The sequence below is a fragment of the Ilyonectria robusta genome (genome assembly GCF_021365365.1).
Source record: "Ilyonectria robusta strain PMI_751 chromosome Unknown BGZ61scaffold_21, whole genome shotgun sequence".
NCBI classification, from domain to species: Eukaryota; Fungi; Ascomycota; class Sordariomycetes; order Hypocreales; family Nectriaceae; genus Ilyonectria; species Ilyonectria robusta.
The window spans coordinates 201160-228946 of NW_025764455.1; the positions used below are offsets into that span (position 1 = coordinate 201160).

The following is a 27787-nucleotide window of genomic DNA, read 5'->3' on the forward strand; positions in this document are numbered from 1 at the left end:
GACGACCGTCCGTAGCTCCCGATTCAACACGCACCAGACCCGCTGTGACCAGCGCTAGTTATTAGGATCCAACTAATCACGGCTGTGCCGTTGTCCGCTCTGCCGCCGTCTGGTCTTGTTTTCTGGGCTGGGGTCTCGTGGAGGGGCCACTTGAGGTAGAAGTGACGCAACAGGATGGGTCGTAGGGCGCGTGGTGAGCAGAGGTCGACGACTCGAAGCTGTGGGTCGAGGTGACAGCCCTGCGTGGGGGACTTGGAAGTGGAAGTAGAAGTGGAAGTCGAGGGAAGGAGACTCGGCGCTTGAGGATGACGTCGGCAGATAGCGCAAAGGGCGACGATCAAATATCCCAAGTCAAGGGGGAGTGGGAGAGTTCGTAAGTGGGTGTTGGCGTGTTGGCTGTTGTCGCTTGGGCTTGGGGCAGTGTTGACAGGGTTGGTGGGCAGGATCAATGTCTGCCTGCTGGGCAGAAGGGAGAGGGGGAAGGAGGGAGAAGGAGTGGAAGGAAGGGGCGGAGAAATAGCTGCCGGACATGCAGCTGGACAATAAAAAGAAGGATTCACAAGAGGGATTAGATGTCAGCAGAGGGCAGAGGGCAGAGGGCAGAGGGCAGATGGTGTGCGAGTTTGTGTGTGGCTGTAAAGGGAGCGAAGCGCCAGATCTTTGGCCGAGGACAGTGCTGTGCCGTCGAGGGCAGTGAGTGCTGTGAGCGTGCAGTAGGTGCTGTGAGCGCTGTGCAGGAACAAGATCAGCACACCGATGACTGCAAACCAAGGCACGGGGCCAGCGGGTATTAATCAACGAACAGCCGCCCACCGGCAGACGTCCCGTTCACAAGTCAACTACAGAAAATCCTGGTGGGCACGAGACTGACGGGACGACGGCCGCGGGCGCCACGATTCGGTCCCCTTTTTTCCTTGCCATTTTTCTATTTAGGTTTTGGCCGCTTGCTGGGTGCTTTGGTGTGGTTGGGCTGTTGCCGGCGCAGCGAGGAAGGATACCAGTTGACCTCATCTGAGACGCGCAAAACAATTAAACCGGCCCGTCGCGACTCGGGGATTGCCTTGGTGTTTTGCATCGCCCTTTGCGACGTTGGTTGGCTGCGCCATGGCCGTCCGTGGCATTGTGGAGAGGAGCAATTACATTGTCGCACCTTGCAGTGGGAGTGCCCGGCATCAGTGCGAGTGAGCCAGCATCAAAGGGAGATGCATTGATTGCTGCATGCATAGTGCCGTATGTGATGTAAGTACATGCAAGTCACGGACCGACCACGGTCCCCCCGGGACACAATCTGATCGAGCTTGCCTGATAAATGCAAGGCGCAGCAGAAAAAGAAACTGGTAATCACACAGATGGAGCCTTTTACTTGAGAAAATTTGGGGTGATAGGACGGGACTCGGATGGGCTGAGATCGGGTTGCATTCGTCATGCCCGATTGCCAACCTGGTGTTTTGAGCTGTCACTCCATATCTCCCTCTGTGTCGGTCTCGGCTTGGAGAACAAGGCACCATGCATCACCCAACTTGGTAATCGGATGCCTCAAAAAGGGCCTGATCTTCTTCATCTCCTTCCCCCTCTCCTCATCCCTCGATGAAGCCGGTGATGACCCCACTACCGACAATGCCCTCGTGACAACACCTTTTCCCAAGCGCTTGACATCACGCTCCCAGCCTGTCCCACTAATTACAGTAAGGCACGATATGACACAACATATCACAGCATCCCTAAATAGGGTGGGATCCACGGCCTCGACCAGAACACGCTGAGAAAGGAGGGGAAACTTCCCTGCTTAAACTCCTTTAGGCTGCCCTTTTGACCTTGGAGGCCACGCCAGGAGCCAACAAAAGGCACCATCTAACACGACATCACACTGGCCGTGATTGGATCTCCTCCCCCTCATTCATGCTGCGGATACAGAAGCTTCTGATAGGCCCGGAACCAACCCCTATCAATTCGCCACCGAGCAAAGGGGTCCCAGGGTCCAGAAACGTGTTCCCGCATCCCCGGGAGGATCTGATCGGCTCTTGACCGACATCTTGAAACATGGACCTCGTCACAGGTGAAGCTTGGTGCTTGGGATGAAAAAGCCACCGAGGGGCTAATGGAAGCCACAGAGGGGCTCACACTTTGGGCGCGGCTGGACCCCGGCATGCCGACGTCATCGGGCCGCCGATCCCGAGCTAGCCGATAACGCTCGTGACTGATCATGTGATTTCCAACGTGACTTGATCTGTGGGCTGAGCCGATTATGTAACCCTTCGAATTAGGTAAGCGGACCTCGAGACAGAAACTTCAGATCCTCAATTTGGAAGTGATCGCGAGGTCCATCCCCAGACCGTACGATCTGTCAATTCACGCGGCCACTCACCAACGCTGGGTGAAGGAGGTTTGCCCGGCTAAAACAAACCTCTCTTAATCAATCTCCCGCATTCCTCACACCATCACCTCCCTCCCCACGACATCACGCGACAATCGTTCCATCGGCCACAATGGAGTTCCGAGCTCTCGCCCGTCCAGCTGCCCGGCTGCTGAACACCACTCGTGCGACGACCCTCCCCCTCATTCCCGTCCGAGGACACAAGACGACAGCACGGACGAAGCGCTCCCTCAAAATCGCCGCCCACGACTCCTTCCTCCCCAATCGCCAGACCGCCTTCCCCGCCGAGGACTCCATCATCTACAACCCTCCCTCCTCCGAGGCTTCGCCTGAACATACACCCTTCCTTTTCCTCCCCAGCAATGACGCTCGCCGCGCCGCCTTCACCCGCCTCCGCCACATCGCAGACTCCCCCGCCGCTCCCAAGAAGGTGTCTGAACTTCCCAAGGAGGTTCAATACAAGCGACGAACCCCCTCCTACCACCTCGGCGCTGAGGAAATCAAGGAGATGAAGCGCCTCCGCAATGAAGATCCCTTTAAGTGGACCTCATATGCTCTGGCCGAAAAATTCCAATGCTCATCCGTCTTCGTACGAATGGCTGCTCCTGCGCCCGCGGAGTACCTGAAGGCCCTCAAGGACAAGTCCGAGCGAAGAGAGGGCAGGTGGGGTCACATCCGAACCAAGGCCAGGGAAGACCGCAAGAGGAGGACAGATATGCTGTACCGGGGAGAGCTGTAACGGAGAACACGGAAACACCAAAAGGTGTACCATTACGACCGAGTCACAGACCTGTATACAAACGAGACCATCTGACGCAACATGTAGGATTATTCGGAGTTGGAGCGAGAGACAAGGATGGTCATCTGTCCGGGGGCTTAAAATGGTCGGCTGGCTCAAGTCATTGTATAACTGCCTATACCAAGAACTCCTAAATACATCAAAACAGCCTTTTGTATTTTACCCCTATGTCCTAGGCCTTGTGTTTAGGCTTATGATCCCTGGGACCTTTCATCTTCCACATGATCATTACCATCGCCATTCAAATATGCCAGAAATGCCTGTTATATCCATAACCCAAACAGATGAACCAACCCAAATCCTAATGATATGCAGAGTTCGACGTTAACTTCAGCCTGACACCGAGTTCGACGTTGAAGTCCTTCGACTACTGCCTCCTGCAGAAGATGACGAGGACGACTCAGGAGCATTTCCGAGGTCCTTGTCTCCAGGAACAACACGCCAACACCAACCACACCAACTCCGTCGAGCACCTCGGACCTCGCGGCCAAGGATTCGGGCACCGATGCCACGCTCGTCGTCCCATTCCGGGACACACGCGCCGACACGCACCATGCGCACACGCTTGCGCTTCACGATGCCGCCGATGCCCTCGATCTCGTGGCGGTTGTAGCCTGGCCCCAGCTGTGGAGACGGCGTGCGCTCGTGGGACAGGCGCAGCGAGTCGATCAGGGCGTCGACAGGGGCCATTGTCGCTGGTATCGGCGTTGCAATCACATTGCCGTCTCGGGCGTCCTCGGCGTCGCAATCTAGCTGCTGCTCACGCTCCTTGGCGCGGCAGCAATCAGCTTCGCGGCCGCAGATGACACCGCGGTCACCATCACCAATGCCGGTGCCGAGGCCCCCGAGGATCTCGCCATACTGGTTGCGCCAGCGCCAGATGCTATATTGGTGTTAGTCGATACGTTTTGCAAGGGTCTGAATAGGACGTACCGTTGGTATTCATGATCGGCGCCACGAATACTTCGCCCGCAGGGCTGGCATAGCCATACTCCCTCGTCCTCGCACTTGCAGACAGCTCGCTGGACGGCTTCTGAAGTCAATGGCAGGGCCGCGTCGAGGGGAGGCTTGGCCAAGGTAGCGATGGGGGCATGTACACAGCCCTTACATAGTCTCCTGTGTCTCTCGCGCAACGCTATTGGTGCTGGGGGCTTAATTGCACAGTTCTAAAGTCGCATGTCAGCAATCAATCTCTAATTCTGCATTCTCCTGGTAGGATGCTTTTTGGTGGGGATTCACTCACCCTACAAATCACTTGGCTGCAACGACGACACTCGCCGACCATGTCGCGCGCGCAGTCGCCAGACTTGCCGCTATAGTTGCGCCCATCTTCCATATAGAACCAGTTGCCGGCTCGAGCGCGGTACCGAAATGTCTCGGCAGGATCGACCGCAACGGTCTCATTGCAACAGCGCAGGGTGGAAGACAGGAGGATGCTGCGATATTGGAGAAGGCCATGGTGGACGAGGCGGCAGGTGCGAGAGAGGGAGTCGAGTGTATTGAGATCGATTGAGGAAGCGATTGCAATGACGATGCTGTTGAGAAAAAAGACACAGGTTAACACGGGATGATTTCAACGTCAGGTAGGTGAGCCGTTGGGGTTCGTCCCATAGGTCCCATGACGAGGCATTCTTGTGACACGGGACCATTGAGGATTGACAAGTACGATGAATTGGAACAGATGGGATATGAGGGAATAGGAGAGAGAGTAAAAACATACGGATAGCACCCCAGGGCGTCGGTGGCGGAGCTGCGGAAAGTTGCAGTGTCCATGGTGGCTTTTGGTTCTGGTGTGTAGTAGCCGTCGGGCCAATGTCCATTCCGTCCGTTGGCAGAAAGTAGCTGAAGCTTCTTGAGCAGCAACTGATGCTGGTGTTCCTGCTGTTGCTGGCGTAGCTGGAGTTGCTGGGGGTCGTTGTCATGAAAGTGGTTATGATGTAGCTGGCCCGGCATCGGCATGGGGGCCGGCGTTTGGCCAGCATAAGAATGCGCCTGTTGAGCTTCATGGCCAGGGCCAGGGCCAACAACGATGGGACCGGCGTCGTCGTCGTCGTCCAAATCCACAAAACGCGCCATAGCTTTTTCGGTTGAGCAGCCGGCTTGTTACCCACACGAGACGTCCAGCCCCAGGATCTGATAAGCACGCGATGGGTCGGGGCGTCGTCGGGGCGTCCGGCGTCCGAGGCTCGGCCGATGTAGCCCGGCGGTCGAGGGCAGCGCGGGGCGGGATGAGGCCGGTAAGCGGTAAGCGGCTGGGACCTGAGTAGGTCCGGGGCTTTGGATGGGCGGATACTTGGTACGTAAAGACGGGATAAATGTCCAGTCTCTGCTCGCTGTTCGACTCTTGGCAGGCAAGCAAGCAGACTAGAGTTGGACAAGCGTGGGAGATTCGCGCGGAGGATGGATGCAGGAAAGAAGCCAGGCCAGAAGGAGCCGGGAGTTGATTTAAAAAACTGGGGATGGAGGGAAAATGGGGCAAAGGGACGGGACAGGAACAGTGCAGGGAATTGGCTTGTGAAACGGGGATGGGAAAGCCTGAGATGAGGGGGAAAACGAACGATGATGGAGGGGGAAAGCGTGAGGAGAGTGAGGAGAAGGAGGGCGCGCTGACGGACGAGAGGGGATTTACGAGGGCGAGGGCGAGATCGTGAGTGTCATTGGAGGCCGGACGGGACAGGACGGGACGCGGTAGGACAGGGGAACAGGGGATACTTGGGCCGAAGCCGACGAGGAGATGTTTTGGAGGAGGGATAATGGACAATGGATGGAAGACAGTGGATGATGAATCACTAAACGGGCACGTCACTGAGATGCTATGGACTGGATCGAGGAGGAGGGGGGGGTTGGACGGATGGCGATTGCGATTGCGATAATGCTAGCGTCAGAGGCTCAGAGGCTCAGAGGCAAGCTCCATGTTCAGACTGACTTTCACTACTACAACCTACGATCCCTTCCAAACACGAACCTGACGAACCTGGAGCTTCCGTCGTCCCGGCTCCCGACTCAGCCATCATCATCGAGCTCCGCCCCTCCGTCGAGTCCCTCCCTGTCTTCTGTCCCTTTTCCACGCAGCTTCTGCGCCTGTGGAGCCACGCACGAAGCTGCATCATCAACCACATGCAGCAACCATGCAACAGCTCAACAACTCCCGCGCTCGTTTTCCATTCCAGCCCTCACGACAACCACATCTCTAGCGGGTCTAGGCCGTCGTCCACCGCAAACCATGCCACCACCGCCGCTCCGTCCCGGCGGTGACGCCCTCTCGTGCCCTGAGCTCGTTTGCTTGAGGCAGCCCTGTGACCTGTTGTGACGCCGCTTCCCCCCACTAACACGCCGAACGTCCACTGGGAGAAAACGGCCAGGCGACCCCGGGGAATCGCTAGCCGCATGCAGCGTTCCAGGGCGTGCAGCCTGTGCCCCACGCGCCGGGCGCGTCATGGGAACCGTCGCAGATTTTCGTCGTAGCTTTCCATTGCTGAGCTGAGGTGAAGGCCGTCCATTTGGCGACGGAAATTGGCTCACCTGGAGGAATTGATGACCGGCCCCTTTTCTCTTCTTTTCTGTTACGTACTGCTGACAAGTCTGTGTTGATAACCGCGGGACTTGGAGCTGCGAGGAGCCGACTTGAAGCTTGAAGGTCCGGTCTCGGGGTCCTCGAAATTTCTAATCTAATCGCCATCGCCCATCATCATTTGGGATGATGCTAATAATAGACCGCTAGAAAATGAGAGATGCATTCTCCGAGATGCGTCCAGCCTCGTGGACCACAATGGGCGTCCTCATACCTGGAGAAACCTGTTCATAATGCCACATGGCAAATTGGAGATGTAAGGGTTGAACTGATGGTTTAACGCAAAGATCCCTAACCCTATCCCTAAGCTGATAATGATCGCAGAGGGTGTCTAGATTCTGGTTGGGCTTGGGTTGGATCGCATTCATGCGCATCTCGAGCGCATATTGTTGCCGCATCCGGAGGAAGAGGCCGTCCAGGTCCTCTGGATGTTTCTGTGCGTACTCCGTGACGGCGTCCGACTCCACCTGCTGCTGCATGTAGGTCGTCATGTCGCTCCCGTCGGGCAATATCGTGTTGTGCGTGACCTGCCGACCTTCTCTTTGGTCCTCTCAGCAAATGCGAAGAGCTCGCCGATATTGATCGCCACCGACTTTCGAAAGCGCTTCCGTGGTATATATTTGAGTGGCAAGGGTCGTTTCGCTTCTACTATATCTTCATCGTTGATAGTCGAGAATAGCTTTGATTGCGCCGGGTCTCTTTCGTCGATGACACATGGGGCGATTTCACCCTCCCTGATGCTGTATTGATGCCTTGGTCGCAAAAAATTCGCAGTGCCATTCCCACCTCGACCCTCTATCAGTCTCTGCTCTCTGACTTTCTGGATAGCTGCTCCTTGGGATAGCCAGCGGGGCCGAGGGTCGGAGTTAACAGTTGTTGGGCGGCACACCCAGGGACGACATTTCGTGATGTCAAGGTGCCCCCGAGGGCTCCAGCCTCTGCCTGTTCCAGTTGCCCCTAGTCGAAGTTAGTTGGTGCCCAATAGAGCCCGCAGTCCCCCACTTACAATGTCATGAGCGCTCTCCCATATCACATACAGGAGCTCCGTAATGGCGTCGCGGAGTTTGTATATAAGCACCTAGTGTGGACAAGTTGTCCCGTGTCGCGAAATAGCTGAGGGGAAGTCAGTAACAAATCCAGATGAAACTCGAGCCGAGCTTACCAAGTGGATATATAACCCTAACAAGTGCGACGAAGAAGCTCGACTCGCCGACGTCGCGTTTCCCGATCTTCTAGATGCAGTTGGACTCTGGAGAGTGAAGAGGGGAAGCAATGTGGCGTCGATATCAGCTACCGTAGTGGCCTCGTGTCATACTGACGGGAACAACGGTGCCAATAGGTCGCGGGTGTGGGTGGCTCTGTGTGGACACACTCTAATTTCTGGTGTTATATATCAAGGATGAAAGGTATGAAATGAAAAGGAGAATTCTAGGTCATCTAGAGGGGTATTTAAGTAATCTAGAGGTGAGTCAAGTCCTGCCAGCGGCTCACAGTCAGCTCGCAAGCGGATTTATTTGTCCTGAAGTTATGTGCGGGCTGCAAGCTACCCCTGATACAGACTCCGCAGTTTGCTAGCTGTAGACTACTTCGTATTGAAGTACGACCTTCTGCTCTTGAATATGTTGTGGCGCAGATTTCCAGTTAATCACTACGACCAAGCAAAATAACATGGCTCGTTTGCTTATTACATAGGAATGTTGCCAGATGTTAGACCAGTCGGTTAAAATTATGACTTCACAGAGCCTATGACTGGTGCGAGGCGGCAGATGATCGGTGAGTCAGACAGGACAAGCCCCATGTTTAAATTGATGGCAGCGCGGCTTGTCGAGTGTGACGTGGTGTGTACAACAAGCTTCGTTTCATCGCGGAGGAAATCTCAACCAGTACAACTAAGAGGCAACAAAGTAGTAAACGAGCACCAAGGGTTCGAGAGGCAACCTCAAACAAGAACAAACTACGCAGGGTGGAGAGTTTTAATTAGGGCAGAGAGAAGCGTATTGTATTACATGGTGAGAGGCACGCTGCCAAGTAGCTGACATTAGGTCTTTTCTTCTGTCACAATAACAGAGTAAATAATCACATAGGAAAAATAATAGCAAGATTATTAGGTCCTAAGGTTAACACTCACGGAGAAAAGAGGTAGATTTTAGGTCCCGAGCTTCAGAATAAGAGTTTACAGGCTTAATATAGCTAAGGATATCTCAGGTCTTCCATCTGGCCGATCACCTAACACGTCTCTTACCTCTCAGCTCACGACTTCCTTCTCGCTCTCGGGCACTCGGCAATTTTCTCGTTGTCCGCCCCTTTTGCATCATTAATGATGGAGCAGATTACCCGCTCTCGGGGTCCTACCCCTAACCCAGCGAAGTGATAGTGCGTGGATGGCTTCCGTTCAGTCGTCTTGGCCGAGAGGGAGTTGCTGCGTTTCAACAATCCATCGAATAGCCCTGCTTAAGTGGTTTGTTCTTCTGCAACTTCGATGGCGTCAAAGGATTACTTGGCGGTAAATTGGGAGCCGCTTTGCAAATACATGATGCTTCGGCGTCAACTCTTGGCTGCCCAGTTCCTTTCTCCAAAACCTACATCGGGAAGTGCCATGTCTCTAGCTCGCCCTCAGGTGGCCTTTTTCTAAACCGCTTGTCACAGAGTGCGCTCATCTGGAGCACTTAGCACCAGAAACGGATTTCCTGATCTCCACGAAACGGGTTATTTATTCCGAAAGACTACATTAGAGTGATTTGATAATGGGCTACCGGGGGTCCTCTGTAGTGACACAGGCGCCGTTGTCGAGCTTGCAGTCTGGGTCATCCCTAAAATCTTAAATCTGGTTAAGTAGGACGGCGAATGCTGAGTGTTTCGGGAAAGGGTAAACTGGTTGGATATGGAAGGGTTGGGTTTCGGCTGGCTTCCTCCTATTTCACACTCGGGTCTTATTTACCGCGCATGAAAAAAGCCATATGAGCACAAACTCGTCCCCATTCCATTGCTTGTTGATTCACCTGTCCCTTATGCTTCAACACCCCGGCATCTTCCACACCGATCCCTGTGTCGGACAGTTACTTTTAGCGAGTGTCGCTCCAGTCATCCAATGTATACACCTGATCCCCTGCCGGAATGCACATTCATGAGTGAGTCAACTGTAGGCATTTTCTTCATCACCGCAAGCATCTCTAAGTGTGTTTAAATTGCCGCTGCTGACAGTTCCAAGGTGGCTAAGATTAAGTCATCTCCCTTTCTCATAGAGTGATGCAAGGTAGTGCCTCAACCGCCACCGCTCATTCAGCACATTTAACGAGCATGCGGCCAGTTTTTGCATACTGTGTTGTAAGTGCGCTGCCACACATGACTCACCAACCGAGAGTCTACCATACTGTGAGTTATTCTTCATCATTATGTCGTTGCCGTATTTGTGTTAGTTTCCTACGTGGACAGGACGGGGCGATGCTCGAAACCGAGAGGCTGCTCTCCAAGCCAACCGTTTATATTATCTTCCTAATTCGACCCGGGGGACCACGCCGGATATTTTCCTGTCATAGACATCTACTAAACTGATAGTCCTTCGACCATGGCTCTCACGGGAACGGCGGCGTTAGCGCCTGCATTAAGAGAGGGTTAAGACGTGAGAGTCAAAACTTCAATGGGTTGGAGTAGAGTTCCAGCGACGACAGGAACACATCTCAGACTAAGACTAGCGACAGACATTGTGCGACCCACTGCCCTTTTAAGAGCGACAAGCTCTATCAGGCAGTGTAAAGATGAGTAGGCAGATAGTAGCTCAAGAGATGGCTTGGTAGAATTGAGATGTAGACAGGCGCAGTAATGCCGCCAGATGACTATCACATATCCTGACTGAGGTTCGTAAGCTCACTTTACTTGTCCTGTGGCCGTATTCGATTCGCGTCCAGCATGTCACTGACTTCAATGGCAATATGCCAGACAAAAGTCCTAATGAACATGAAACAAATAAACCGCCAATCCAATTATACCGAGAAAGATCCCGTAACCGGGTTGATTCGCCGAGGAATCTTGGGGGTTTGAGATCTTTCCCGCCACATATCCCAAGGCCCGGAAGTTCACGCCACATTATTTTCCCTTGCAAAAGCCCAAGTCTGGATCCAGATCTGCTGTTAATTCCAACACTTAAACTTCACTATTACCTACTAGTAGATCGCAAAGTCTGCACGTTTTCGCTCTTTCTCTTGCCGCTAATGAGGAATTCCGTCTTGGCTTCACTACGACAGCTAACGCCAGGACGTTTTAATTACCCGACAGCCATGTAATTTGTTCATCTTTAGATACATCAACCCTCCCGCTGATCTTATCCCTTTTGGTGGAAGCTTTTATGAGGTCTGGCCGGGCAAAAATACCACCGGCGAGCAGGATGTTAAGCAGTTCCTCAAGGATGAGGCTTAGGGTCATCACGCCTCGTGTGCCGGTCCTATCGGTCCTGATGACGACCCAAAGGCTATCCTTGATTCCAACTTCAAGGTTTGGGGCACCGATGGCTTAAGAGTCGTTGATGCGAGTGTATTCCCTAAATCTCCTGGCTTTGATATTGCATTACCACTGTTTATTGTCTCAGAGAGGCGAGCCATGCTATTATCAAGGCGGCCCAGGCACATAAGAGTTAAATCCCCTGCCTTTGGGAAACTCCTGATGACGAGGCATTCCTATTAAATTTCTATGAGTGGATTGGAATGGATTTATACCTGCGCGAATAGCAATACTCAATATGTGATCAAAGATCAACCAATAATTGTGTCTGTAAAGACTTATGCTCGCAGACACGGGCTGTTAGTACTCCGAAGCAGTTATTCACGCGGGTGGGGATAGAAGAAATAAGTTCGTGGTCCAACAGGTCTCTCAATTCAAAAGCGATCATGGCTAATGCTATACGGGAACTCATCATGCACATGAAAAAACAAATGGAACGACTCCCCTCCCCCCCTTAAAAATCCCTATTCCACCACTGCGAATTGCGTCCGGCAACTTGGTCCCAGACTCAAGCAGCTACGCATTGCAAACTCAACAATCAATCAAATATCGTTCTCTGAAAATCAGAATATGTTCTTTCCTTTTGATCTTGACGCCTTGGGGTTGTCATTTCGTTTTATCGTTCTTCTGTCAACTTGGCTGACATGGCTTAGAAGCCGATCAGGCGGCGCCACTTGGAAGCAGCAGTGTTTTCTGCACGCTGGTTAACTGTCTGGGTGACATAGACAGTTGCGGGAGCCTTGCTCGTGGCGGTAGCGAGAGTAGTAGCCGCAGCCGCGTCAGAGACGGGGCATGAGGTGATAGTCTGGACTGAGGTCTCTGTCTCGGTGACCGTGACCGCGACCGCAGTCTCGGAGCCGCCACCGCCAATAACAGTGACAGTCTTGACATCGCCACCTGTAGCGGTCTCGCCACTGCCGGAAGCTGTCTCGCCTCGGACGCTGCAGTTGCCATTCTCGCAGTCCCGAGTGATTGTTACCGTCGAAGCTTCGCCGGTCTTTGTGATGGTTGCCGTCTTAACTCCAGTCTCGTAGACGGTGGTCGTCTGTCCTCCAGTCTGATAAACAGTCTCAGTCTTGCCTCCGACTGTGACCGTCTTGTCGCTTCCTGCAGTGATGTACACGGTTGAAGCCTTGCCTCCGTCAACGGTGACCGTCTTGTCTCCGCCGCCAACAGTAACGGTTTCAGCGGCTCCAGGACCCGTCAAGGTCATGCTGATGACTCCAGTGGATCCGCCCATGGTAACCGTAACATAGTTGGTGGAAACAAGGCGGGTAGCAGTGCCTGCAAGAGCAGATGACTCAGTGGCTCCAGCAGGGGAATCAACGGTGACCGTGATGACCGTCTCCTCAGCAGAGCAGCCGCCGCAAGTGGGAGAGACGGTCATTGTGACGTAGCTGGTCGAGAAGGCGCCGCCTGCACCGGTCTGGGTACCAACGACGGCGGTCTCGGTCTCAGCCGCAGCCTCGGAGGTAGCAACAGTTCCAGGGACCTCATAGACTCCAGTGCCAGATCCGGCAGGGTAGCTGCCAGACAGAGTCATGGTGTAAATGCTGGTTGTGCCAGAGGCGCTCATGGTGATCAGGCTAGTGGTCACATCGCCGGTCACACTAGTCAGGCTTCCGCCGACGCTGGTAGCGCCAGCGAGAGCGCTGGAGGCAGTGGTGCCAACAGAGGCAGGGATGGTGATGGCAGTACCGGTGGATTCAGCGACAGTCTGGCCAGTTTCGGTTCCAGCAATGGCGGTGGAATCAACAATGGTCTCGCCAGTCTGGATGCTCTTGGTCTGCTGAACGCCGGTGCCATAGGGGCCGGTCTCAACACCTGTAGCCGGAAGAGTGAAAGTCGACTCCGACACGACAACTGTTGAGTCACCGTTGCCGTTAGTAACTGTGTTTGTGAGAGTGACAACACTGATGTGGGAGGTCTCTTCGCCAGAGCTGGAGCTGGTAGCGCTCGCAATGGCAGTCTCGCCAGTCTCGGTGCCAATAACAACGCTGGACTCCTCGCCACCGCCATTGGGGACAGTTCGGGTCAGCGTGACAACGCTAATCTCACCAGTCGTCTGAGTACCGGTAGCGGGAAGAGTGACGGTTGACTCAGTCAGAACAACAGTCTCCCCAGTCTGGCTGCCAGTAACAACACTAGACTCCTCGGCACCGCCGTTGGAGACGGTTCGGGTCAACGTGACAACGCTAATCTCTCCAGTAGACTGAGTACCGGTAGCGGGAAGAGTGACGGTGGACTCGGTCAGAACAACGGTCTCGCCAGTCTGGCTACCCTCAACAGCAGTGGTAGTGCCGGCAGCGCACTTGGTGCAAGGTACTGTGATAACAAGAGTGGTAATGCTGGTGACAGTGGAGCCCTGCTCGTCGACGTAGCTCACAGTGATGCCCTGGGTAGTTTCAACCATGACGGCGCTCTCGGTGGTAGCGACGCCAAGAGCAGAGGAAGCAGTGGTCTCAGCAGGGAGGTTGGTGACCGTGACAATGCTAACACCGCCGGTGCCGACTGTGCAAACCTCGCCAACTGTGAGCGTGACGGTGCTAATGACAACGCCGCCGTTGGTGATGTAAGAGGACTCAGCGCCGTCAGTGGCATCAGGGGGCAGGACAACGCTCTGGGTGACGGTGCTGGCCTCGGTGTCGGTGGTGTGGGTAGCGGCAGAGCCCAAGCAGGCGCTGAGCTGGTCCTTGCAGTCCTGGACATCGAAGTTCTTGCCGGAAGCAGAAGTGCAGGACGAGAACTGCTTGTAGCAAGCAGCGTTGCAAGCGGAGCCAATCTCAGTGTGAGACTCAGCGTCGGAGCCCTCACCAACAATGTAGCTGCCGGAGTTGGAGCTATCAGGCTTGACAATGGGGCAGTTGGCACCAATGGCATATGTGAAAGTAAAGACGGTGACCTGGCGAATGATGATGATCACGGGCTGAGAGATGGTCTCGGTGACTGTGGAAACTTCCGTTTCCACGGTGCCATCGCGGGTGACAGTTTGAGTGATAACTATGCCGCCATCTCCTGACTCGCCGCCGGAAGTGCCAGTGGGGAGGGCATAGCCGGTGGAGGAGTTGGTGAAGATGCCCGCCTGGGTAGAGGCGACGCTGGTGTAGCCGGTGGAGAGGATGATAGACTTGGAAGTGAACTCAGCGGCAGCGGAAGAAGCAGCGGCAGAGGAAGAAGCAGCAGCAGCGGAAGAACCGGCACCAGTGGCATCGCCGAGGACGGTGGAGGTGGTCTCCTCGCCGAGAGCAGAAGAAGCAGTAGCTCCGACCTCGGTGACATTACCAGAGAAAGAAGCAGAAGCGGAAGCAGAAGCGGCGGAAGAGGTTCCCTCGGCAAGAGCAGAAGAAGCAGTGGCTCCTACCTCGGTGACATTACCAGAGAAAGAAGCGGCAGAAGAGGTTCCCTCAGCGAGAGCAGAAGAAGCAGCGGATCCCTCAGGGGTGGCGGTGGTGAGATCAAAATCGTCGTCGGTGTCGGTAGGGCACTCCTCGTCGTCATCATCGGCGGCGGTGGTGGCAGAACCGGAGGACTCCTCGGTGGTGGTAGCTTGATCAGCCTGTGAGAGAGTGGCGGTCTTGCTGCTGGCGGCAGCATCACACTTGGTGCAGTCGATGGTGATGGTGCTCTCGACAAAGAGGGTGGTACCATCGATAATGGAGGTCAGGACGGTGGGCACAATGGTCTCCGTGTCGACTACCGCCGTCGAGCCATTGAAGCTATCACGAGTGACAGTTCGTGTAAGTGTAACATCTCGAGGGGCGACGACGCCGGCGGAAGCCTTCTGGGCGAAGGATTGCAGCGCAAGAGCTGCAAGGGTGTATCGGGACCACATTGTTGCGAAGGGTTCGGAAGTTGGTGATAAGTTGGTGATGGAAGTGTTTGGTGGTGAAAAGAAGGAGTGAAAAGGCTCTATCAAAGAGCAACGAATGAAAAAAAGCCGGTTGAAAGAAGGCGACCGAGCACCTTAGAGAGTGACAAGAACAAACCCAAGAGGGCGAACAGAAACGAATGGGATGGGAGGGTAAAGGGAGAGACGAAGAGGAGTGAAGTGAAAGGAAAGAACAAGACGAAGCCGGGGAACGACGCAGCGTCTTAAAGGACTCTGGCACTGGCAGAATCTGGTAGGATCCGACAGGGAAACATTAACGAGCCGCAGCACGGCATGGTACGGAATGGCACATCGCAAGCACTGGCCGCGACGACGTAAGGCGCCGTGGTAGACTCCCCTGTCATGGATCGGAGTTTATTGAGGCGTCCTGAACATGAGACGGCATGGAAGTGGTCGTCGTCGCCAAGATGGACACACCCCACTGGCCCACTAGGGGTGGAGGAGGAACAAGGAGGAGCAGGAGGAGGAACAGGAGGAACAAGGCAGAGAGGGTAATTGCTGCGTAGTAGAGCGAGAGGCCATATCGCTCGAGCTATAGTTAGTCGACTACTACATAGTACGTAGTATAGACGAGACGAGCTCTCGGAAAAGTGGGCGTCGGGACGGGGCAAGGTTGTGAGATCGGGCCACATGGGGGTGGTTGTCCGGGGAGGATCCTCACGGGTAGGCGGTGGGAACGGTGCAGTATTGGCCACGGTAGGTTAAGTCGCCAGATGTACGATGAGAGCAGGTGTTGATGGGTTGGACTCTGGCTTCAGAGTTGGACGGTCATCTGGCCACGGCAATTCGCTTCGGACGGTGGCCCGGAGGCACTCATCCCATGTCGTCCCGGGTAAACCGATAGAGCCATTCTGGTGGGAGCAATCACGGCCATCAGTCGAGAGACGATCGGATCCCGGATTTGCACATGCCATGGGCGTAGATCAACCGCTAGAAGGGGAGGCGAGGAGAAAGCTCCGGCGTGGTGTTTGAGCATCGCCGTTGACAGTCGCACACAGACGGGGCTTCCAGACGGGCAGCCAATCAAGGAGCGCACTGGCGTCCGTTTGGCTTAAGTCGATGCTCCTGGCTAAGATTGCTGGCTCGATTGATTGCCGTGGTTTGTTTCTGAGCCTCGGGGCGCGCGTGGGGCTCTGGGTCGGAGAATCGGGTGGGCGGTTGCAGCGAGGTTGCGAGCCAGAGGTTGCGAGGAGCAAAGTTGTCGCCGTGTGCGCAGGGATCTGAGAATATGCATAATATTCCCAGGGGCAAGTGTTCCCCAAGTCGCACGACGGAGGAGCCGGGGTGCGTCAGCGACCACACGGTCAACAAACCAACCATCACGGGAAACTCGCGATGACTAACGCCTCAGCACTACGCATGCTACAGCTGAACGCCCGAGCTTCGTCTCATCAACACCAGAGACCAGTAAAGACACGGGCCAGCGCCAAGGATCTCCCCTAACAGAGGCCAAAAACAGAACAGGAGGAGCCAGGGTCCCGTTTCATCGTGGCCAGTCCGCCTAAAACATGACGACTCAGGGTCGCTTTGCCGTTTCACAGGCCCGTCGCAGGCCCGAATGTGAAGCAAACGCCTCCACAAGGCAACGCAACCTCTGGCCTCTACTATGGTCTTCGCTGCTGTCAGTGGCCAACCCGCCGCCACGGCTGACCTTGAGCTGATCATCTCGTGATGTCGTCCCGTTCATTCGGCCTCCCTCCTATTTCGCCCTGTCGGGGGGTCGTCGTCCCGTTATTCCTGCAACTGTGCTGCGCCACCCGGGCAACCGAGAAATGGCAATGCAGCAGGAAACCGACAGATTTCCTATTGATGGAACTCCGATAATAGTTCGTCGTCGTCTGTACCGAGTATCAACGGTGGAGTAGCCACACCTGCGGCCTTGGTGCTTGACCTGGAGGTGGAACTTGTCACCAACTAACAAGCAGAACCAAACCATGACAAGCTGGACCAAGCTAGACCAAGCCGTACCTGATCGCCAGCCCGTTCCTGCGGCTCATCGCCTTCACATTCGTTCGCCATTAATAAACTTGACACCCCTGATCTACCTCGATAATCATACACCACCCCCTCCATGTCGTCAGCGTTTGGAAAGCGCACTTTCGTCTTCCGTATGCGCCTTGTCCTTGTGCGGGGATATCCAATTCAGCCTCCGACCATTCCATTTTTGGCTACCACCCACCAAGGCAAATCCAGCCCGCTCAAGCGCCGGCACTCGCAGGACGTGGCTGATGCACGGGTCTCTCACATAGAGTGGGATGAATCACCAGTCGATCCCCTCAAATTACCCTCGAAACCGTCTTGCTTACCCCGAAGGACCCGTCAAGGGTAGAAACGTAATCGACGCCAGAACCACTCCGCCACCACATGGGGCTTGTTCCTGAGGGCCCTGGCGAGAAACAGTACGGATACGTCGGTCCTCTTTAATATACAAGAGCCCTCAAGTAAATAGAGTTGGCCGCAAGCTATCGCGGTCATGTATATTATCTCACCCGCCCGCCCGCCTCACCGCTTCAATATAAATTGTTTGAAGTTATACAAATACGAAGGGCGGTGGCCAAATCTTACTAACCGTCACCCTGATCTGACTTTGATATCAATAGAAGCCCATCAGAAAATTGTGGTCTTGATGGATGAGAGCCAACGACGGCCTCCCATCCTGATAGTGGCGTTGCCACACGAGCTCCCCGCACGTCCATTCTCGCCAGTCCCATATTGCTTGTTGGCTATGTGGCACAACCCACACTTTGGACAAAGCAGACAGTAATTTGGATTAATCTACCATTCAAATCTCGGGATTGAATGAAGTTTCTTTTTTCTACTCATCTCGTACTTGTACACTGGTGACACCATTTTTAAAACCCCCATCCATCTGCCTCTGGGGAATATCAACACACGTCATCGTGTTGTCAAATAAATGGACAGTCGAAAGGAATTACAGACAGCAACGTGTCTAAGCCAATAGCGTAAATGATTGCGAAATACTACTTACGGGGCGCTATAATTAGCACGCACTTGATCTGCACGCCTCCAATATGTTGTCCCAAGCTCCTAACGCTAAACAATCGCGTTGTAGATTCTAGTACAGGGTAATTTTGTGATTGTTCCACTACTTTCGCATCATGAAATTACTTCTTTGGTACATAGGACGATAACCTATGCTATGGGGACTAGTGATGTTACGTTTTGGGCAGATGCTGGGATCGGAAAGGATTCAGTCATCGTTGGCTCGGTGAAGATGGCAGAACGGGCGGTGTTACTGAGACACCTTCACAACCTCACCCGTGCAAATGATGCCTCAGAGCCAACCGAAATTCATTTCTCAAAGATACATATCCAAGCTATAACGTATAGGCCGCGACAACATTTTTTACGGCTGTCGCATTGTTGGTCACTCAATACTTTTATTCTGAGTAGCATCCTAAAGCCTGTCCTCGCGCAGCAATCTTCAGTTCGTATTATTTTTGGGAAACTTGGCTATCCCTTGAGCTACGATTTAGCAAAATCCACAACCTCAAGTACCATCGAAATTGCCAGCCTCCCATCCAACTCGCATCCTCTCCGTAGTGGGCACCCGAAATCCTGTATTCTTTTTTAAAACACCTTCCTTCTTTCGGACCTTCGCAGCCAGTTAGGAAAGAGCGATTGTCTAGTGAAGAGAAACAACCTACCAATTCGCTCTTGGGGGCGCACCCAGGTGGTGAACTGATATGTTCCCCATGGAATGGTGAGTAGCGTCGCCGAACGCCACGAGCTTGTCGTCATTGCCAAATTCGCAGCGAACTTAATCGCTGGATTGAGCCCCCTTCCTTTTTCTTCCTCGTCCCTTCTTCTCTGTACCGCTCTCTGTCTCCACAGTCGGCCTCGAAGTTTGGTATGCCTTCATTTCCAGGGTGCCAACCCTTTTGTAGTTTTCCGTACACGTTTTGCGCTTCGTTGAAAACTTGACCGGGCCAAGAGTGTTGGTGGTGGTCGTATTCTTGCACACTGCAGCGGCATGTTGACCGCCGCAGAGGAGACATTCGAGTAGGCGTTCAGCTGTGATCAACGTTGTTTGTCCTTGAACAAAGAAGTCTTTGCCTTGAAATTCAGCCAACAAGTCCTTGCCCTCAAACTGTTTTGGTTTCTCCTAGATCACCTGAGACAGGTTTTAGCATACTGTCCAAGACTATCATGAGGGGCACGTACCATAAATGTTGAAGTCGGGAGTCCCATTGTGAAAAGTCTTCGGATGTTGTATCCCAGAGCACCGATCTTATGGTCCTTATTGTGAGCAAGCAAGAAGGCCTCGAGTGCTGCAGAAAGAAGCTTCGGGGTTGCGAAAGGACCAAGTGACACACTCCAAGTTTGCGGGTCAGAGTTTGCGGCGAATGGAGCCACGATTGGGGCATGCAAGCCGCCTTTCCAACCAACCCTTGCGAGCCTTAATGACTCAACTGCCGTGTCGCGATGAGCAGTGGTTTTGTAAAGCACGGCTAGAAAAATGCCAGCACTCCGAGTGACGCTGGACACATCTGAACACTCGCTTGATTCGGCGACAAATTTCTCGAGAGTGGCAAGTTGGCGGTTGCTTCTGAGACGGCAGCTTTCGGGGAAGGCAATCCACAGGGCGCGATTAGAGTTGAACAAATTCTGGCAGTCTCTCTCACTGATGGGAGCGTGTTTACTTGGGGCTCGTGTTGGCTTCGCTTGAGGTAGTGTCTCCATTGGTGTCGGCAACTGGAGGGTGGTTCGCAGCTTTTTGCTAGCTGGCTCCATGATTGGGGCTCGAATTTGATGACAGTGGGGATGAAGGAAGAAGGGAGGAATGAGAAAAGATGAAGAAAGCAAAGAGCCAATGAGGAAATGAGTAAAGGGATTAAAAGTGGGAGTTGGAGGAAGGCTGCGGACACTACAGTGATTCACTGCAACAAAGGCAGGCTAGTATCAGGCAACCACGCCTTTGGTTGCCATGTTTGGACGACAGCAACGGCAGCTCACAATCGATGACAGTCATCACGATGCGTAAGTAGTTCGATTTCATGTCTTTGATAAGCTGCCCCCGGGAAAATGTTCCCTTATACCAGCAACTTCGCCCTACAAGGCAAGATGAGAAGTAATCTGGGTCAAATAGACAATTAGTATTCAAGCAACGCCGCAGCGTAGTGTGATGATCATTCGAAGAGCTTCACAGGGTAGGCATCAATTCACTCTGGAGTAAGGTTCCATTCCGTTCCTTCCCCCCTTCAAGCAGCCTGCTCTACTTGTGACCGCCAACTTGATGCAGCAGCCAAGGTAAGCATGCCATGTAAGGCCTACTGCATGTCTGCAGTAAGCGATCGCTTCTTGTCCGGATCCATAGACCTGCGGGTATTATGTCAATTTCTTTCCTTTGCGGGTTACGTTGACTTCCTTCTCAGAATCCCATTGCTTAGGAATGGCACTTCGTAGCTAGACACATTCGCATCATACAGGTCAGAGCAAATAGAAATAGAGTAGGAGAAAAAAAGTCTTATACAAGCTAAATTCTAGTCCTGAACAAAACCGTGCAGCCCCAAAAGGATATGCACACTCCTAACATACACCACGTGGCCCTCGGCCATTTTTTCTCGTCCACCATTAATCCAAGGCTAGACGCCCACGAGAGCCCACCAAACGATAGCGCGGAAGCATTTTCGCTGGTCTTGGGCCTCGGTCCAACACGCCGTCCCAGCGATGGCGTAGAAGCACTGTCGCTGTCGAGGGAAAGAGAAACTCGTAAGACAGCGGGTATAAACGCTGATGGGGTATCATCAAGAGCAAAACTGCGCAGTAAAAGCAAGGCCGAAGCAATAAAAGGTAAGACACAAAATCCTTGGGCTGGTTCGTGTTCTCTGGGATGGTTCTGGACACGCGAGATGGATGAGACGATAGCGTGGGAGCATTGTCTTCTCATCCGTCGTGAGTCCGGATGTGTCATCTAAGGAAACACTGTCGTTAGTTAAGCCATCTCTAAGACCCTGCCGGTATCTAAGAGACTGGTAAACAGCGACTTGAACACTCCCTTCGGTGACTTTTCAGTCGAAGAGAATTATGAGGTTGTAAAAATGTAGGTTGAGCTACCGGTAGCTGAAGAACAAGCGTTGAAGTCGTCGGTCAGGGCGATTGTTGAAGATCAGGTCTTGGCTAGGCGACTCTCACTAAGGAATTAAGGGACAAGAGTTAGTTCCGGTTGCCTCGCTTCCAAGGAAGGCTCGAGCCGAAACCACGTTGCTGACCCTCTCGTCTAGCCGCGCCATCCTCAAAGTCGCTGGCTGAGTCGTCCTGGAACTTGCTGCTGGGAGGATTGCCAAAGATCTTCAGGAGAGCCTTCATTAGGAAGGAACTCAAGATGCTCATGCAGAGGATTCCGATCATGGTGTAGTTGCTCTTGCGGTACTGGTGAGGGCCCGCAGCAGCGTCCTCAGGCCAACCGGTATACAAGGCGTACGTGGTCATGACGCTACCAAGGTTGCCCAGGCCAGAGACGAGGGCAGTGGAAGCCGCAACACCGACCTCTCCGTGACGCTTCTGGAAGATCTCAGTGCTCCAGGCCATGCAAATGGGGACAGTAGGACCGAGGCCGAATCCCACCATGAGAAGGCCACCGTATCGAGCCCAGCCGTTGTTGGTCGCCAGTGTGGTGGTCAGAAGACCGCAAATCTGGATGCAGACAGCTCCCGAGAAGAAATAAGGGCGCGACTTGTGGAAGCGATCCGAGATGGGGGTGACGATCAAAATGGCGATGAGATCCATGATCCAGATGGGAGCGAAGAGCAAGCTGACTTCAATGCCACTAGCCTCGGGCTGGATGGACGCGATGATAACCGATCCGTACAGCTGAGTGCCAATACCCACACCGACAACGCCAAAGTACATCATAGTCAAGGGCCACAGGCGCCAGTCAACCAAGACGAGACCCAGATCCCTCATAGTCCAAGGTCGGGCGTGGTAGACACGTCTAAGGTCATGGTAATGGATGACAGCATCTTGACCAGTCAGGACCTCGGGGGTAGCCGGAAGAAACTTGAAGATGCCGGTGTTGTCTCTGACCTGACCAGGAGCCAGAGGTCTGTCAGGGAGCCACCAGAGAAGGGTGACGCTCAGGACAATAGCAACAAGGCCGTAGATAAGGAACATCCAACGGAAACCAACGAGACCACCCAAGCCATCCATTTTCTGGAAGCCAGCAGACACAAGCCCAACCACAGCCGCGGAGACTTGAGCGGCAGTAAAATACATGCCGATACGCTTAGCGGTACGGGTAGGCGGGTAGAAGAGAGTGAGGTAGAAGGCCATGCCGGGCCACATGCCAGCAATCACAACGCCGAGAAGGAATCGAAGAAACTTGACACTCCACGCATCCTGGACAGCGGCGAAGCAGGTGCCGACAAGACCCGTAGCGAAGACGATTCGAGCCATCCAGAGGCGGGGACTGAGCTTGCTCATGACAAGGTTGGAAGGGCAGTCGAAGATGACATATGCGACGTAGAAGAGGGCGAGGGCGGTAGACGTATCCTTGGCCGTCATCCCGAGGACGGTCATCAGGTCGTGGCCGACGTCCTTGTTCATGGTCTGGGCAATGCCGATGTTGGACCTGATGGCCGAGCAGAGGAAGTAGAGGACCCAAAAAGCTGCCAGTGTGAGCGGATACATTTGTCAATATGTGTATGGGGGACAAACCTGGAATGATGCGGCGATCAATCTTCCGGTACACACGCTCGACCGTTTCAGCGTCATAATCACCCTCCCGGACATTCCCCTCTTCCTGGTTGGCGAGTCCATTGGATGAAGGATGATGGATCTCATCAACCTCGTCCTGGAGCTTCGCGTCGCCAATTGGCGGGCTAAAGGTGGGCTCGGCCATGCTTGGACTTGAGAGCAATGGAAAAGCGTGCTATAAGTCTGTCGCGTGCCTTGTTGCCAGTGCCTTTGATAATGCTTTGTAGATGATGATTTGGAGGAAGAGAGGAGTGTCAACGGAGAGGGTTGACGATGCGGGAGATGGTGTGGGGGAGATGGAGAGAGAAGAAAATATTTCACGCGGGTATTTGCTGGAGAGGGAAGGGAGAGCTGGTGGAGGAGATGGAGGGGTCTTTATCAACGAAAGTTGGATGGAGGGGCACAAGAAGCTAAACCTGGAAAGCTCTTGATGAGCCGATTTAGGCGCGTCGCTGCACCAAGCACTTCCCTGCTAGTGCACCAAGAGTTGGAGAAGCTATTCAAACTAGGCTAGCGGTGTGCTCGGAGGGACGCACCGAGACAAGTGCGTTGGGACCGAAATTTCCCCAGAGACAAAGTGCACATGGCGGGCAAGCTCTGATCCGACGACAGAGGACGCACGCGTATGCAGTAAAATCCTGCTTTGATATATTATTTAGTCGGCCAGAAGTCCACCGGTTTAGCTGCTAATATGAGACTGTGCGACTTCATAATATGATGAGGGATATACTTGATAGTGGCCTGTTCTGCTCTGTTCGATTAGCATCCAACTCGAGTGGTTTTCTGGGTCCGCGCCTGTGTTGCGTCTGTGTGACCCTGGCAATCCGGGATCGCAGCAAGTGGATACAGACTTGTTGACTTCTCAGCAATTGCACGCGTGGTATTCCCGGTTCCTGCTGTGCATTTGTTAGCGGCTTCTTAGTGTCCAACTGCACTGAAGCTGTCGGCTTTGTCGACCTCGGCAAACTACCGAGTGAAATCCCTATCCTAGCCGGGTGGCTTTGGTCAGGAGAGCATCGAGCTGCAGAGAGGGCGTCACCATTTTCTCCAGGGCTGGATGCACGGCAGGATTTTCCAACCCCGACAGATCTCGTCTCCAATAACCCCGTGCACCATCTGTGAACGCAGGCGAAAGGTCTTAGAGCCAGCTCGGCTGCGTGTTAATTACGTACCTCTGATATCAGCAACGTGGAGTGTGGGATGACCCAACGTACTGGAGCACGGCTATCCAAACTCTAGCTACTCCGTGATTATTATGGGGCAATTAATTCACGGTAATTACTACCGTGCTACGCCCGCCTGAGGCCTCGAGTACTACAGTGAGTGGCACAGTTACGCGGATCACGCTGTCAGTTGTGTTTCGGCGTCACCTGCCGAATCGTATTTTGTCAATCAAGGGCTCAACATTACAACAACCAGACCCTTCGGATCTATGTTCCAGGACCGGTTCCTGTCAGCTTCAGGGGATAAAAATGAGTCAGTCCAGGCACCGTGATCCTTGAGATCCACGTCGGCACTGAAGATGACGGCACGGACATAATATGTGATCTCCCATCAGTGTCATCCTCTTCCCCAGCTCCACAACATCCAACCATGGGATCCCCACGGAATGACAGTGATCTGCCTCCTTCACTAGTCTTTTAGGGACTCTATCGACGTTAATTCGCCGATTAGGCCCTTGATCATCATCGACGCCGAAAAGCCCCTCCTCCAGGCAGCACCCCCGCAAGTCGATACCAACTGTCCCACCCGGACTTGCACAACCACCTCCTCCCAGGATGTTCAACTTCTGACTTCAGGCCATGGATGGAACAGTCGTTGGTCATAATTAGAACTAGCGGATCGAATAGGGCTCCTTACGCAGCGCTGGATTGCACTCGAAATTGACAGGCAAACGTCTCACTGAGCTACCGCCCAGGAGAAAGAATTCGAGGACTAGCGCTAAGTTGAGAAATGGGGTGTAGGTACCAATTTCTGTGATACGATGGCGTCGACATGCTTTGCCAGGCAGCGAGGGATAGGGCACGTCACATACGTTAACGTAATCAGTATTGTTGTGTTTATCCAAGATTAAGTTCATCCCATAACCTTTGGTTACTCCCTAGAAGGTCATGACACCCCTTCCATCGCAAGATGAAGGAGGTAGGTATGAAAGATAGTGAAGGACACTCTAGATCAACGACATGACATCGGAGTGACGTGAGGAGAAACAAAATCCAGGGTACTGCTATTCGCACACGAGAATATTGCTGTTTGCACACAGATACAAGATCCTTTACTAAAGCGCGAGCTGGGCTAAGGTACCTAGGTAGGTATCTACCATACATAAAGCGAGGGATGTATTAAACATCTGCCTTTATTAAATTGGACCTGATAAATGAATACATAAATATTACTATGAAGAATAAATAAGAAAAAGTAGTACTTAGACTTCCTAAGCCGCTTAACTAGGATATCAGGCAATTGTCAGTAGGACTGAGCGTATGATTATGCATGGAAATAGCAATACTCATTGTCCAATGATGTACCCGCTGCGGAGGAGGATGATGCTTGGCTGATTATTTTCAAGTCCTGGGCCGTATATGAGGGGCTCAAGAGTAGGTGGGAATCAAGGTAGGCAACCGGGCTATGAAGAAGTTGGTGGATACCTGGTAGTTGAAAGGACGGGCCGGAAGGCGGTCAGTTTGCGCGTGTCCTACGCCTGAGTGTCACATGGCCAAGTTTGATCCGGTTCATTGTTCAACAACTTTCTGCCTAAGAGCTGAACCACAAGGGTGTTGAGAGCACAGGGATGCCTTGGTGAGGCTGACGAGACCCGGGAGCAACTCAAGGTGAACCGCCTCGACTTGACATTGAATCTGAGGGCTGTGTGCTTCGTGACAAACGTCACACCCAATGATTACAGATTAACCCTTGAACGCCTTCTCAAGAAGGCCAATGTCCAGCTTCTTCATCTTCATCATCTCCACAGTAGCCCTGCCCGCCGCCGCCTTATCATCTGAGCTGAGCATCCTCTTCAACGCCTTCGGCACCACTTGCCACGCGACGCCATACTTGTCAGCAATCCACCCGCACTGCCGCCTTGACTCATCACCACCCTCCCCAAGCTTCTCCCAGAAGTGGTCGACCTCGGCCTGATCCTCGCACTCGACCTGGAAGGAGATTGCCTCGTTGAAGCTCCACTTGGCCGGCCCGCCATTAAGGCCCACGAATCGATTGCCCCGGAGCTCGAACTCGACCACCATGACGGAGCCAGGCTGACGGCCGTGTGTGTCCTCCCCTGCAGAGGAGTAGCGCTGAGTAGTGGTGATTTTGGAGTCACCCCCGAAGGTAGAAACATAGTGGTTGGCTGCCTCCTCGGCCTGGTTGTCGAACCAGAGGCAGGTGGTGATCTTACTGATAGACATGTCGGATGGTTGGTTTGATTGGTTAATTAATCGTAAGGCAGAAAGAAAGGATCAATGGAGGTGAAGAAAAAGGGGATAATGCGTTGGGATGCGGCACGGGGAACTATAAGAGAAGGGAGCGGTAGAACGCCTCATCAGCTGCAAGAGCGCCACGGCTGATCGCACTGCACAACTAGTCTAATTACAGCACTCCATACCAATGGTTCGGTCCAACTAACGTCCTTTGTGACGTTTTCTGACATTTTTTAGTCTTGGCGGTCGAGGTGGTATTTGAACGCTGCAGCTGCAGAAATAGGGTGAAGCATCGTGAATGGCGATTTGAGGCGTCGCGCCACACTTGTGAAGGGCGAACCAGGATTGCGAGAGATGAAGGCACTGAAACAGTAGATCTGAAGTCATTGGCTGAGGCTGTGGGTTGATCACCAAGAAGCATAACAGGGCTGCCTGGAGATTAGGGGCTAGTTTGAACGTGTAATTACATACCTTACTTAGGCGCTGTGTCTCTTGTTGCTGTGCCACCTCACAAGTTCGCAATGCTGGCTGGGAACCTGGAGGCCGTCAGGGCATATAGATCACGTGATTCCGCCACAAGAAGGCTTCCCGGCATAGCCTATTGAGTTAATGGAATCCCAAAGGCAAGAGTTGCTACATTTTGGTAATAATCAGGAACATTTCTCAATTCTAGCTCACCAGGATCTAAATCGATCATAAGAGGCATTATCAATGACAAGGTTCTGATTTGTGGCCTGAGGAAGCAGCACCCATGTCTTAGCTGCTTTTGGGTAGCATGCCGTCGCTAGACTATCAACACGAGTCTCAACCTCATATTTCTGGTGTAAATGCACAAATGCCTGACCACGGACGGGAGCCAGCACACCCCAAACGAAGCTCCAAAATCCCACCCTCTTTTCGCCGTTTTCCCCCTCACACACTCAATGTCGGGTCGCATGGTGAACAACTCCGAAATCGGTATGCCAGCGATCAAGGCGTCAATTCATCATCATAGTATCATTGCCAGGATCGCCGGATGCTCCTCTTATCATCGGTTTGTTTTCGCATCAGCCCCAGTCGGAAGACGCCACTCCATTCAGCCGGCATCTGTTTGTCGTCATCCCCTTGAATACTCTCTTACCCGGGGGCTTTGAGATGCGCAGGAAGTACGCGTACAATACCGCCACGCCAACGCATGCTGGCTTGCGTCTAATCGCCACTGGTTCTAGTTCTGCCGAGGCCCGAATCGCCACTTGGAATAGAGGTCGTGGTGAGAGCGCAACATGCAACATACAGAACTCATTGCTAGAATAAAGTTATTCGGCTTCTCTGTCACCACTGACTATCTCTCGGCCGAGAAACTACCACAGATCTGGCCTTGGTGACTGAGGCAGAAATGACCCGGAGAAGTTGCTACGTTTCCACGACCGAGGTAGGCAACTCCTGGGCATGATGGACCGGGAGGTGGTCATACATCCAAATCCTTCTTGGGGCGCACGATCCAGTGCAGTGCCCAATGGGGAGGTCTCCGTGGATGTAAGGCCTC

The 27787-nt window shown here is 53.3% G+C and overlaps 7 protein-coding genes across 7 annotated transcripts; 2 read left to right on the top strand and 5 right to left on the bottom strand.

The window, feature by feature from the left end:
* Positions 1–1424: 1424 nt before the first annotated feature.
* BGZ61DRAFT_555286 (uncharacterized protein) lies at positions 1425–2346 on the top strand (the record flags this gene model as incomplete). The annotated part of the gene is made up of 2 exons (XM_046255615.1): positions 1425–1685; positions 1801–2346. The coding sequence occupies 2 exons, from the start codon at positions 1425–1427 to the stop codon at positions 2023–2025; spliced, it is 486 nt and encodes a 161-aa protein (XP_046099556.1). The 3' UTR covers positions 2026–2346.
* BGZ61DRAFT_458627 (mitochondrial ribosomal protein subunit L20-domain-containing protein) lies at positions 2311–3323 on the top strand. The gene has a single exon (XM_046246787.1). It carries the CDS (start codon positions 2487–2489, stop codon positions 3111–3113), a length of 627 nt encoding a protein of 208 aa, XP_046099557.1. The 5' UTR covers positions 2311–2486; the 3' UTR covers positions 3114–3323.
* A 180-nt stretch (positions 3324–3503) lies between these two features.
* Positions 3504–5249, bottom strand: BGZ61DRAFT_536584 (uncharacterized protein; the record flags this gene model as incomplete). Its single annotated transcript, XM_046254424.1, has 4 exons — positions 3504–4056; positions 4107–4339; positions 4417–4708; positions 4894–5249. 4 exons carry the CDS (start codon positions 5247–5249, stop codon positions 3504–3506), a joined length of 1434 nt encoding a protein of 477 aa, XP_046099558.1.
* A 1641-nt stretch (positions 5250–6890) lies between these two features.
* On the bottom strand, positions 6891–7235 carry BGZ61DRAFT_482260 (uncharacterized protein; the record flags this gene model as incomplete). The annotated part of the gene is made up of 1 exon (XM_046249375.1): positions 6891–7235. The coding sequence occupies one exon, from the start codon at positions 7233–7235 to the stop codon at positions 6891–6893; it is 345 nt and encodes a 114-aa protein (XP_046099559.1).
* Positions 7236–19071: 11836 nt separating this feature from the next.
* On the bottom strand, positions 19072–20055 carry BGZ61DRAFT_102049 (uncharacterized protein). Its single transcript, XM_046236835.1, has 2 exons — positions 19313–20055; positions 19072–19262 (listed from the first exon to the last, which is right to left on the bottom strand). Exons 1-2 carry the CDS (start codon positions 19880–19882, stop codon positions 19254–19256), a joined length of 579 nt encoding a protein of 192 aa, XP_046099560.1. The 5' UTR covers positions 19883–20055; the 3' UTR covers positions 19072–19253.
* A 1249-nt stretch (positions 20056–21304) lies between these two features.
* On the bottom strand, positions 21305–22988 carry BGZ61DRAFT_361769 (major facilitator superfamily domain-containing protein; the record flags this gene model as incomplete). Its single annotated transcript, XM_046241294.1, has 2 exons — positions 21305–22755; positions 22805–22988. The coding sequence occupies 2 exons, from the start codon at positions 22986–22988 to the stop codon at positions 21305–21307; spliced, it is 1635 nt and encodes a 544-aa protein (XP_046099561.1).
* Positions 22989–25749: 2761 nt separating this feature from the next.
* BGZ61DRAFT_361694 (3-demethylubiquinone-9 3-methyltransferase-domain-containing protein) lies at positions 25750–26250 on the bottom strand (the record flags this gene model as incomplete). Its single annotated transcript, XM_046241289.1, has 1 exon — positions 25750–26250. One exon carries the CDS (start codon positions 26248–26250, stop codon positions 25750–25752), a length of 501 nt encoding a protein of 166 aa, XP_046099562.1.
* Positions 26251–27787: the final 1537 nt, after the last annotated feature.